The sequence below is a fragment of the Lagopus leucura genome, unplaced genomic scaffold (genome assembly GCF_019238085.1).
Source record: "Lagopus leucura isolate 7727_CA_CO unplaced genomic scaffold, USGS_WTPT01 Super-Scaffold_100004, whole genome shotgun sequence".
NCBI classification, from domain to species: Eukaryota; Metazoa; Chordata; class Aves; order Galliformes; family Phasianidae; genus Lagopus; species Lagopus leucura.
Genome location: NW_024962264.1, coordinates 12,849,779 through 12,863,098, shown reverse-complemented (window position 1 = coordinate 12,863,098; position 13,320 = coordinate 12,849,779). Strand labels below are relative to the sequence as shown.

The window sequence follows — 13,320 nt, the reverse complement described above, 5'->3', positions numbered from 1 at the left end:
GGAGTGCATGTATGTGATAAAGGTAGGTTTTGCTTTGGGGAATATGTCATTAATTTGTTGGTTCTGTAAAAAAGCAAAATCATAAAACGCTTTTGAGTGCCTGGGAATTCTTAAATGTATTTTTATGTATGATATTTCTAGTAACATCAGCTTTTAAAAAGTAAATTAATATAGTAGTAACAAGAAGGTATTCTGCACACTGTGTGTGTACAGGGATTGTACAAATTTTCATAAATTCTGTCAGTCTTGATGCAGAAGTGAATGCAACCTCAGATTAATTTTCACTTGGCTCTTACGTGTTCCAAATAGCTTTTCTAGACAGAAAAGAAGGGATTGGTGCGTCCTTTCTTAGATGTCCTTTCAGAGTGCTATTTGGGTTTATTACCTTGCAAGTCCAAGGCAGCTTTCTGGTGTCTCTGTGCAGTTCACTTTCTTCAATAATTTGAGGGGCGTAAATGTGTTCAAACTATGGACTTGTCTGTATTTTTTTGATGATAGAACAGGATATTTGTAAAATACCAGAGTTCCACGAAGCAATTGTAAAACTGCCTTGCAGCTGTAATTCCAACACTTTACACGCTGAGTAGTCAGATCCCATGAAAGACAGTTTGTATCCCTGTAAGATGCATCTCTTTTTGATGTAAGAGAATCTTATATGCTATGTTTACGAGGAGTGCAAATAGAAAAGCTTGCTTTTATCCTCCTTTCCTGGCTATCTCAGAGTTCTCTGCTGTGGTGCTATCTAGAACAATCTACCACAGTCTGTCCTGTGGTGCTTTATGAGAGATTTATGCCTAAACAACTGTTGAAAGCGTCATCTACAAAGGTTTTGCAGTATTTCGATTAAAACTAGTAATTGTTGAACATCAGCAATACTAACCCAGGTTTTATCCACTTCTCACTCTTACACGTGTATTTCCATTCTACCTTTTTTTTTTCTCTTGCACTCCTTTTTTTTTCCCTTGTTCCAAGAAGGTTCACTAACTAACCATTCAGCAGTTAGACATCAGAATAAAAAGATTTCTTGCTCTATCTCTTGTGGTGTTCTTATCCAGTGTAACAATAAAAATCAGAATATCCCATCTGTTTGGCTGTAATTTCATCACTTAGTTGTTTTAGCATGTCATACCTGACCCAGCAAAGTATGCAAGTATATATTTGACTTCCCACATGGGTTCTGTCCCACTGCTTGTTTTTACTAGGCTGTTCAACTTCACAAAGTTAATGACATGAAACAAACTGCTTATGCAAAGGGGGAAGAGTCTGTTTGAGGCACTGTCATTACCCATAGCTGTTGTGGTCAAACTCACGCAGTACATGCATATCTAGCCATGCAGGAAAAACACTTCATTGTTCAAGATCAGAAAAAACTGAGTAATGTTTCTGTAAATAAAACAGATGGTGATCTAACGAGCGGGAGTGTATGTGAGTCTCTTCAAAAGTAATGCCACTTATTTGTTTCCACAGAAATGACAACAGATAGGAGAGCATGATTATACTATTTGATAGAGCAGATTCTCAATTGCAAAACACTGTTTTTCAACATAGTCACCACCTCCATCTGTGCATTTTCACTAGCAGTGAGCAAGAGCCAATGTGCTATACTCTTAAAAATCTCTAGCAGTGCAGGTGGCCCACTGTCACTGTTGTTGCTACAGAAACACACCAACCCACTGTGCTCACACCCACTGCTTGATCTCTCTCAATATTAAGCAAGTATTGATGAGTGCCAACGGATTCATTTCTTTCCGCATGGAGGAATTCAAAGGCACACCTTTGTTCTTTAAGTGCTTCCATATTAGGTGCCATTTTGTCAGACTGCCTCTCTGCTGCTGTCTGTAAAAAAGCCAAGCAGTAGCAGGATATTGTTGGGCAGGTTTAGCCTTCACTACCGTACCCCAGCATCCACTTCTCAAGTTATATAATGAAACAGGAGGCGTTACTTTTGGAGCAACCCTCATAAATCCATCATCAGCATTTCCAGCATCCACCTCTGAATTTACATGTCTACTTAATGAAATAGGAGGCATTACTTTTGGAGCAACCCCCGTAAATCTGATTCATCAGCATTTCAGTTTTTGTTAACAGAAAAAAGTGAAACAGACACATGAGATAGTGGTATAAAAAGGTAAATCTGGGCCTTGCATCTGCATGTAGAGATTATGAAACACGAATAAGAGTAAAATTACTGGACTCTTATTTCTTTTAACTGGTATTCATTGTAATAGAGGTTAGAAGAAATTCAAATAATCTGTTTAATCAAGGAAATGAAAATGTCTTTTTGCTGCAGAAAAACAAGTATAAACCAAAGTTTGGGACAGATGTATTTAGCACAGAAATAAACTGATGTAATCAGTTGGAATTAAAAACAGGATAGAAGCGTATGTGAAATAGTTGCTTATTTAATATCGACAGCAGTTGTTTTGTTATAAAATTTCTTCATTGGAAAACAACTTGCAGAATCTCCTTAAATCTTCAACAACAACCAAAACAAAAAGCTGGGGCGTGTTTATGAATGCTCTGCTGCAGCTCAACCGGAAGGTTCACACTTGATGGCGAAGTGAAATTATTTAGCCAAAAACATGCAAGATCAATTTTGAATAGAAGGTCAGAGTAGGTACCAGAAAGAACAGTTATGACCCTTTGAATCTTTGGAATGTTGTCATCCTAAGGAAAATCAGTTTTTTTCTAAACTTACTGGGTTTTTTGTGTAGATGAGAGCTTTTTTCTCATTATGTTCCCCGATACAGTAAGTGCAGCTTACAGCTACTCACGTATTTACAAAACATATTTTAGATAGTTTAGAGGTTAACTAATAGTTCGGCGAGAGTGAGTGATTTTTGTCATTGCCTCAGTAGTGATCTACTTAGCTGGAAATATTTGTTTTTGCTGCATGCAGTAGGCTACACATAGCAAATTTCTGTTTGGTGTTTTGTTTGCCTCAAATGAAAAAGAAGCAGCAGTCAGTGTTTCCAAATTTTTTTGTTTAGATCTAAATGAATAGAATTTTATTATACAAACTGATGTGCTCTTTTATAGAGATGCTGAGAGCTTGTACTTGAATTTTAGTGATGATTGTGGGCGCCTCTGTTATATCATGACACCATGACATCTGTAGGTAGGTAGGTATTGCATTGGCTAAATTTGGCCCTTCAGGATGTAAATTCAAAATAAAATATGGATGGTGCACTTAGTAAGATGATACTGTTCTCAAAGGAGAAAATCCAGGCTGACCTACGTAGTAATACAACTTGAACAGTTAATAAAATTAGAAAAACTTAAATGAAAGAATGTTAATGTAGGAGTGTGCAGCATTTGCTAAAGGTGAATGAAAAGGAAGATTACAATTGTGAGTTTTTTTAGTATAAATAATGAGCACAGCTTTTGTATGGTGAAGAACAGTAAATTATTTCTTATGTGGCCCAGTTGTACTAATAAAAAACTTTTGTTCTTACCTTCTTAAGATATTTACTTGCTGAATTTGGCATTCTGCAGTAAGTGAAGTTTTATAGTAGTTGTTACATAGTAATATGAAACTGTTAGACTTTTTTTTGAGAAGAGTTGGAAGTTACTAGTAGGTATGTGTGTTGAGGTTAGGCTATTGTGTAGTTTTTAGCTTTAAGAGTTTTTGGCTGCCAAAAGGAGGAGTTCAGCTAGGCTGTATCTGCAAAATCACATGAAAGGTTTCTCTGGCTTTGTTAGGCTGCTGTGAAATAGCGTAGAGCAAATGGGGAAATTGCGTGGCATTACTAAGAGAGAGTTGACAGAGGCGGGGATTGGTCCAAAGGAGAACAAGTTTCTTCTGATGCGTAAGAGGTGAATGTTTTCACTAGGTAAACTTCTGGTTTGCTTTGAGTGTTGCTTGGTCTGTGACAGAATGTAGTTTTTTGCTTCGTTTGGAATAAATCCATCATCTCTGCAAATGCGTAGTAAGTGCTAGTGTACAGTCATCTGCTAGGGCTGGTCATTGGCTACAGTTAGTAGACAGAAGGAAAATCTGTAGAAAATAAGTACAATGATTATTGCAAAGCATGCTTTCTTGAACAGAAAGTGAACGACTAGTATTTTCCCAAGTTTGAACAGGTTAGCAGAAGGAATGGGTATTGCATATTCAATACTGATTTGATGTACTGATCTATATCAGTATATATTCATATTAGTAAATACATCTGTATGCGTGATCTCTGTGCTTTTAGTAAGTCCTTTACTTTATTAAAAATGTTTATTTAAATACTTATTTGGTAGATTTGCAAGTCCTACTGTAGATCTTGGGGAAAGATGAGTCAAATGTTTGGAATCTGCCCCAGTGTGATGACTATGACATTACTTACGCAAAGGTTCTTGTCACTGTAGGGTGTTATTTTTAGCTTAACATTACTGTAAATGTTTAGAGACAGTGATGTTGGGGCTTCTTTTTTAGTTTAGCTACTACATTGTCTTAACTAGTTTATTTTCTCATTTTTTTTTTTTTAAATCATGAAAAATTATGAAATTGAAGTTATGCCATTCCAGCAGTGCCAGTTTTACAAGGTTATGATAGTAGAAGCATGTCTCTAACGCTTATAGCCAAACTGTAGGTTAGCTGATAGTAGCTACTCCTGTTCCAAAAGTGATTTATTAAAAAAGACATAGAAAAAATAAGAAAAAATAGTTCTAAAACAATTGCTTCTGCATAAGCCTCCTCAAACACTAGGTGAAGTCATGCCCCAAATAAAGAATTGTGCTTATTTCTTTTGTTAAGACTTCATGCATACAGGTTCAGTGACTTAAATGGTTGAGATGGCTTAATCTGGCTCATTTAGCTCTTATATTGCAGCTTTCCTGGCCTTTAGAGTGAGAAGCAGTGAACAAAAAACATTTCCATCTTCTGATGTTTTTCTGACTCTAGATTTCATGTCTTAAGTCCACAAGTGGACTTGCAGAATCAGGAACAAGATAGGAAATGAGATAGCACTGCAGTAATGAACTTACTGCCAAACATACGTATAGAAACAGATTGAGCTGAAGCTGAAGTTCTAAATAAACATATCTGGATGACAAAATTGGCATCGTATGCTTTAGAATGCATCCTGCATAATAAAGCCTGCCTTTCTAAAGCAAGGATCTTGCTAGACTCTGAACTTGTTGAAATGTGTTTTAGTTTATATGGGCAAGGAAACCAAGTGTTTTTACGTTCTGCTCCTATGATAGTAGAGAGAAGCCATTAAAGAAAAAAAAAAAAAAGTTATGATGGGTTAAGGATAGGTATTTTGCAAAACTATCCAGTAGTAAAGGATTTGTCTTCGAGTTATCTTTGAGTAATCCTATAGAAATTGTTATCCTTGAGTAATCCTATGGAAATGCACACCTCTCAAAACAGTGTATAGCTCCTGGATAGTCAGATTCAACTTTATGAATCCCGATGTAACTAATTAAAAAGGAAACGTTTTTAGTAACAATATGTGAACTGGCAGAATAATTGGGTTGTAATTCAACCTGTTATATCTGCTGTCATTCATAAACTCGAGGTTTATGAAGGTCTCGGAAATCTCAGATTGTATCACAGCTTTGTTTTGCGTATAACCTGAAGCAATGTGTATCTCAGCATTTTGTTTGTGAGACTGAGGATATTTTACATTACCTTTATTTTATAATATCCTTAAAATATTGCTTAAATGTATGCTTAACATAGACTTGCTGTTTTGTATTTAGGAAAAAAATACTATACTGCAGAAGTGCAATTTACTTTCCTTTTGATGGACTTCATATTGTTTACATTAGGGCTTTTGCTCTGGATATTTATAGGTATAAGCTGCTAACTTTTCTTTAGCCTGTATTGTGTGTATAGGAAAGATTTTAATATATTTCTTTATTGTAAATTACTGTTTATGATATTTACATCTTGTTTGATTCTTGACTTAGTTTACTATTGAAATACAATTTTACTAGTTGCCAGAAAATTACCCTTCAACCTTATTTATGACATGTACTTAACATGGTCAAATCAGTGTTATAGAACAGAGCTCAGTGCATTTACGTATATATACAGTATTGTTTTAGGATTTCATTCTCTTAAGGCAGCTTTTGAATACTTTCTGTCCACAGGTTGTTGAGTCAAACTATGAAGGACCATTTGGTCAGAGTGGCTAATGAAGCAGAATTTATCTTGAGCAGACAGAGGGCAGAAGATATTAACCGACATGCTGAATTTGAGGTAAGAAATGCGTTTCTTACTTCCAAAAAAAGAAACTGCTGTAACAAACATTCGGTAATTGAATATTGTAATCACAGAACTGCTCAGATTGGGAAACACCTTCAAGCTCATCAAGTCCAACCACAACCTAACCATGCTACTCTAACAACCTCTGCTGAATCATGTCCCTGAGCACCACATTCAGATGGTTTTTAAACACATTCGGGGGAATGGTGACTCAACCATTCCTCTGGGGAGAGCCTGTTCCAGTGCATAACAGCTTTGCAGACCCAGGCAATTCCATTGTATAAAATGGTTAGCAGTCCTATTGGTTTTTTGATAGCATACCACTAACTCTTGGGGGAAAGCCAGGCTGTGCAGAGCACCTCAGAATCTGCAAATCCTGGTTTTGGAGGAAGAAATTGTATCATACCAATGCTCTTCTCTTCCTTGAGGCAAATATCACTTTATATGTTCAAGCTGTTTAGAATCACTGTCGAGGTACAACTCTGGAAGAAAAAAAAACAAATCCAAGCACCCTCTCTCCCTCCAGTCTTATTGAAGATGGATGATAACAGCCTATTAAGCCCAAAACAAGAGATTACCTTTTTTTTTTTTTTTTTTTTTCCTATAGCTTGCTGTTTCACTTAATCTGTCTCTAAAACCTTTTTACATATATTTCACATGCTTCAGTGTGGTTTGTTGTGTTTTTGCATTTTCATCCCACTTAAGGGATTCTAAAGTAAAATATAGGGCTTGGTTTTTATAGACTTGTAATAAACATATGAGACTTTTTTTCGAAATCACATTAGTCATATCTCCAATTTTGGATTTTAGTTACTTCATGCATCTCCCTTCTGTGTTCTGTAATGACTGGGATGTTTTAATGAAAATGAAGTTAAATCTCACTAAATTCGCTAATACTCTGCTTAAAAAGTACTTAGTCTTTTTTCTGACATGCGATACTACTTGTGGTTTTGTTTCTAAAATGAAGCATTAAGGGATTGAAGGCACATTTATGTTTAACGTGTTCCTAAACTGTTTTTCTCTTAAATCTTTTCTTGAAAAAATATTCCCCAAAGATGAAAGCATATTTGTCTTAGACAGTGCTTATGTTCTAAAGGTCATCTATGTTGGCCCCAGGATTCAAGCTGTGCGTTGTTTAATAACATATCTGCACTTCATCTAGAGCTAGTTACCCCCTCCTGCAAACAGAGATGTTGTAAGATATCTACAGTACCATTTTGCAGTGGTGAAATAGCAGGCGTGTTTCATTTATTACATCAAGGGTTTGGCGACAATCCTGTGGAGATGAAAAGTGCATCTTTTTACTTCATTCCCTAATAATCGTTGGGCTGGGACATGCTTGACATCTTTTGCTCTGAATTTAGGCAGAAACTCCCTGAATGATAAACAGCTCACTTTTTTCCTTCGGATGCAAACCATGCACAAAGGTGTGTGTATATGTGGGAAACATGTGGAATATAGGGCTCTCTCATGTACATACAGACTATTGACGAATACAGTACATTGGTGTCAACTTCACTATTATAACCTTATTGCAGTGTTGGGATGTGTTTTTATGGTTTGATACATAGCACAGATATGTTGATTTTCACCTTGTAGACACATGTTTAACTCATTTATAAAAAGCTATTTTCAAGGATGAGTGTGAGCCATTTTTAATCTTACATTCTGGCACAAATTATCCTTCTGATTCTGTGAATGACTTGATTTCATTTCATGAATCATAAAATCTTTTTGGTATTGTCTATCCAGGTCTGCATGTAGCCTGCAGGCTGCAAGTTAAACATGGGTGATCTGTACCCTTCCAAAGTATGGGATGACCAAAGCCACCAGGAGAGTCTCCAAAGAAAGAGTTTTTAGCATACTATTTGAGTTTGAGCTATCACTTCAAATATAGAGGAAACTGTGAATGCCTAAGTGAGATAGATTTAGATTGAAGAAAATGGAATAGAAATTACGTCTATCCGTATGTCTTTTCATGGCAGATCTTCCTCTTTAAGGAGCATTGTGTCTTGAATAGCAACAACATCTGCCATCTCTGTGGCAAGAAAGGCATCTGTCATCTTGACTTGGATCTTTTTCTTTTCCTTCTTTTGGGTGGGAGTCTGTCTCCATTTGCATTGCAGAATTCCTTTGCTTCTTCAGTCCTGCGCTCTGGAAGCTTCAAGAAATGCTCATCTTTTCTCAAGTAGGATGCAATCTCCTGCCCTCTCTGAGCTCTTTGCTTATAGCTCAGCAGTCTGGACAAAGACAAGTCATTGTCTTGACTTCCTTGTGGCACATTATTTTGTAGGAGATAATATAAGTAGCTTAATGAATTATGAGCTAGCCAGTTAAGATATTTGTCTTCTAAGCTAGCATTGCATGAAAGAAAGAAAATAGTATTTTGGAATTGGCTGTGAGAGAATCTTCTTAAGCTGAATTCAGTCAAAAAGCAATCTTATTTCCTTTACTTTTCTGATTTCTCTTCACCTGCATTTTGGCTTGTTTCCTCTATAAGTAAGTCTATGAATAGGGAGAAGTCACAGAGGGAGCTGAGATACTTAAAACTTTACAATGCTGTTAAATCTCAAACATGCCTGATGAAGCAATATTGCACACATTTCTTTAAGGAGATGGCAGCAGGGCACACATTTTTATGATGAATGGAAAGATGGGTGCATTTCTGATGTAAGTTATAGTCCTATAGTCTTACACTAAAAACTTCAAATTTTGCACCATGTCCCATGCACGGATCTCGTAGGCATTTTCTTACCCTGAGTTTTGGTAGAGTGAAAATGCTGAAGAAATAACCTATTTATGCTTGAATTATAACAGCTTATTTCATGTTACCACCTTGCCTGCTTTCTATAAATGACCTTGAAAAATCTGGTGGTTTGCACTGTGTCTTAGATTATGCGTGCAGCCTGCTGCAGTTTGGTCTATGAGAATAATTGGATTTAGTGTGAGGAGGGGGAGGGAATTTTTGTGCTCTAATTGACTTTATTTTATAATTTATGGCAGGTGCGCCGATTGCCTTGGATATGCCTCCTGTCTTATATAAATCTCTTCATGTATTTGTGTGTGAAAATACATATTTATAGAATTCAAAATATGTAAACTGGCAAGTGTTTTAGGACTAGAGTATTCAGGCATCTTTCTGAAAAAGGTATAATTTGCTGCTGTATGATGATACTGAATTTTGGCCAAGACTGGTAATACCACATCTCAGTACTTGTGTATTTTTGAAGAGTATTCTTCTAGCAGTGTTTTTCTTCTCCCCTCAAAGATTTGCATGAATAAACTATTCCAAACCATTTAGTGCAGTGAATTGTATATGCAGAAGAGCACTTAATTTTCTGAAAATGTTCCAAACCAGTCAAAGATTCTTACCTGAGTCTGTGAGGAACAGTGACAACTTTGGTGATTTTTTTTTTTTTTTTTTTTTTTCAGTAAAATGTAACTGCTTTCATAATTTGCAAACTAATCTACCTCCTCAAATTGTCAGTTTTTAAATATTGTCAGTTTTTAAATATTGTCTGACACTGTTGTTCTCTTCACTGCTTAGTTTTACTTGTTTCCAATTTTCATTTCCTGTAGAAATATTAAGTGCTAGCATTCTTGTTATTGGTCATTTCTGTTGATTAACTGAGAATTTCACGTGACTTTCCCTTTACGTTTGTTATAAATCATTCTAGGCGGCTAGATTCTCTGCATGATTTCTCTTCAATAATTAAATCTAGCATTTCCAGCTGCTGTAAAATTTGTTGCCTTTTTCTGTTCGGTTATATTTTTTTCATGTGGAAGAGTTACGCTCTTCCTCATACTTTGAATTCTTATTCAGCATCAATTTATAGACTGTGGTTTAGCTGTAATAAACTGAATATTTTACTTTATAGCTCATGCTGAGAAAAGAATCTCAATGCAAGTATTGCCTTGACAGAGGTAGGCTGCCAGGCATGAGAAGTGCTCTGCTAGGGACTTGGTTGGAGCCACTTGGCTTTTTTTTTTTTCCTTTCAGAAAACAACATGCAGTGTTTCAGTTGATTGGTAATGTTGTGTGTCCCGCACCTTTTCCCCTTTAAGCGTTAAATTACACCTTTTCCCCTTAAGCGCTATTAAGCGTTAAATGTGAGATGATCAGAGGAAGTAATGAATTATTGCAAATCAGTTGTGGCAGAACATCCTTAAGTCAATGTTTGAGAGATGTTTAAAGAATTATGGAAAGATACCTGGTATATTTATAAATTCTGTATCTGATAGATAGTTCTATGTGTAGCAAGTAGTTACTCTGACAAAGAAAGTAAGTTTTAATCCTTGACTGTGTCCCTGTTCTTCATAAAATTTTCTTATGTTTTTAATAAAGGCTGTTTCGTTATAAAGCTCGTGTATCAAATACCCTTTTCGTGACTCTTGCAACATCATTTTATATGAAGTGCTATTCAACACACTTAATGTCAATGACCTTGTTTATTAGAACAGTAACATTTTGGAATACTTTTAATTGGTATTCTGTCTGCTAGGGTGCATTATTATGAATCTTTATAGAACTTTACAGAAGATAATAGGCTAGTTGGAGGCTTCCTGTAGTAACGTAACCAAAAGTTACCACACTTGTTCTTCAGAACCTTAAGGAGTTACAGATATATCCTTGCACAAAAATACAGCATTACAGATTTTTTTTTAAAATGGGCTTAATTTATGTTAAACTTGTATTTTTAAACAAACGCTACCCTTTGCATTGACCAGGTTAGGCATTATACCACCATCTGTTGTAGAAGGAAGACTCATTTGTACTTGAATTTTTGAACATATTTTTAAGGTAATATAAAAATTGGAAACTCTTCAACAGTGCGGAGCGTGGAAGGTATTTTCTTCCATCACAGGATTAACCATTTTTGTGCTACTGCAACATGTTGGCAAGTTCAAAACTGGAAAACTTAAATTTCTCATATTCCTTGGGAATTTTGATGGTTTTTTGTTTGCAAAGATACTGAAATGAGAAATTCACTTTCCACTTGAACATTATAACATGTTTCCTGTGCTCTAAGAACTGTGAGGATGAAGTACTGATTGATTATAAAAGCAAGTGGTTTCTTTTACAGAAAGTTTTAATAAGGGATGAGAAGAGAAAGAATGAAAGCTTTTACTGGTATGCTGACAGTCTTTTTTGTTTTACCCCACATTTAAATAAAAATACAGTATGTCCGAGTATTATCAAGGATATTTTTGTTTCCAAAGCAGCTTGAAACAGAAACATGATTTTAGAACTGCTCTGTTCACAAGAGAGGATGTTGCTTTCTTTACAGTTTTTGGATATTTTTGTCAAGTAATGCCAACTGTTTGAGACATGAAGAGACACTAAGTTAAGCTTAATTGTGTCATTTTGCTTCCTAGTGAATGTTACAAATGTAGAAGCTGTGTATTTATTCAGCTAAGCAAGAATGAACATCTGTGGTTCATTCTTTTTAGCACTTTGCAGGCATTTCAGTTTTTATAGGAGTTGTTTGTTTTGCTTAACATTTTAAAAGAATAATTAAATAGTAGAAAGTGCTTATGGAAATGAGTTGATAGAAATTATTTAAAAATAATTAAATATTTCTAACTCAGCTGTTGCATCTGCTCAAAAAAAATTGTAATAATTACAGGATTCAAATCTATTGAATGTGGAAAAAAAAAAAGATGTATTACCATAGTCATCTCGTATAACAACCTCCTGGTTTCTGATGCAAATGAAATTTATTGCTTAGAATTAATACGTAGTTCTTAGTAATGTCACATTGAAACTCTTCCACATTTTATAATCTATGCTATGTTTCATTTCATTGTAAACTGGAAATTATTCAGGTATGTCATGAGGTTACGAGTCTGTTTTCTGCATATTGTTTTACATTATTAACTGCATGAAGTTTCAACTTCTTTTAATGACCTTTTACATATGTATTACATTTACTTATTTCTCATCTGCTGCTAATGATCAGCCTTCCTTTGTTTTAAAAACTTTGTAACCTGTCCCAGCCCCCCAATGAGCATACTGATATAGCTGATTATTTTCATAAGAGATTGTCACTGAGTTTAATTAATCTACTCTTCTTGATCCTGCAAGGATTAGCAGAACATGATCCAGAGTTCTTCTTTTGCATCTGTAGGCTCTGGAAATCTTAAACAAATAAATAAATAAATTTCTGACAGAAGTAGCTGAAGACTCAGTTCTTGTGACTACTTCTGTTTCACAGTTTTGCCCTGCATTGTAAGACACTGGAGTAATTAAAAAAAGGGAGAGTAGTGTTACATACTTCTTCTGTTCTCTGCCTTCTGAAGTTTAGGTTAGATATCAGGAGGAAGTTTTTCACACAGAGGGTGGTGACACACTGGAACAGGTTGCCCAAGGAGGTTGTGGATGCCCCCATCTCTGGAGGCATTCAGGGCAGGCTGGACGTGGCTCTGGGCAGCCTGGTCTGGTGGTTGGCTACCCTGCACACAGCAGGGGGGTTGAAACTGGGTGATCATTTGGTCCTTTTCAATGCAGGCCATTGTGTGATTCCTTTTGAACTTATTTTTTGCTGCAGCTGTGCATCTTAACTGTTGGTTTTCTTTTTCTTTTTATTTTTTATTTTTATTCTGATGTACATAATTCCACGTCTAATAGATGTTTTTAAATTAATTGCCTAGCTATCTAGATAACACACAAAATTCAGAATAACTATTGTTGCGTGCTTGAAAGACTCGTGAACATAAACAATGTCTAAGCAGTACTTTATTAGAAATGGCTTCAATTTGTTGTTTTTCTTTTTTGATTACAAATTTTAAATAAAGCTCAATTTCCGACTTGTCATTTAAAATTTTTGAATGAATAACTCTCAGAGTAAAATGATGCTCGGTAAGAGAGGAGTAAAATTTAATCTCTACTGTGTAACATTTCCTCCTCAGCAATGACATAACAAGTTAATTCGGGAGGTACTGTATTTGGAAATCAACCACAAAATTGTGTATGACTGATTTCTGACTAATACGTGCAGGTTTTGCACACACATGTTCTGCTTATCATAGATCATTCTTTGTGAAGTCTGACTTGTTTTTTGGAATTGCTCAAATAATCAAGCATCTTAGTAATACATTTTAGAATCAAAGTTTCTTCCAGT

The 13,320-nt window shown here is 35.5% G+C and overlaps 1 protein-coding gene across 4 annotated transcripts in view; it reads left to right on the top strand.

Annotated features, from left to right (window-relative positions):
• The window catches only part of LRBA (LPS responsive beige-like anchor protein), a 367,079-nt gene that overhangs the window by 118,822 nt on the left and 234,937 nt on the right, over window positions 1-13,320 (top strand). For all 4 annotated transcript variants that reach the window (XM_042870631.1, XM_042870632.1, XM_042870630.1 and 1 more), the window contains one exon: window positions 6,085-6,193. In XM_042870631.1, coding sequence (XP_042726565.1) covers window positions 6,085-6,193 — 109 coding nt within the window. The remainder of the gene's footprint in view (window positions 1-6,084; window positions 6,194-13,320) is intronic.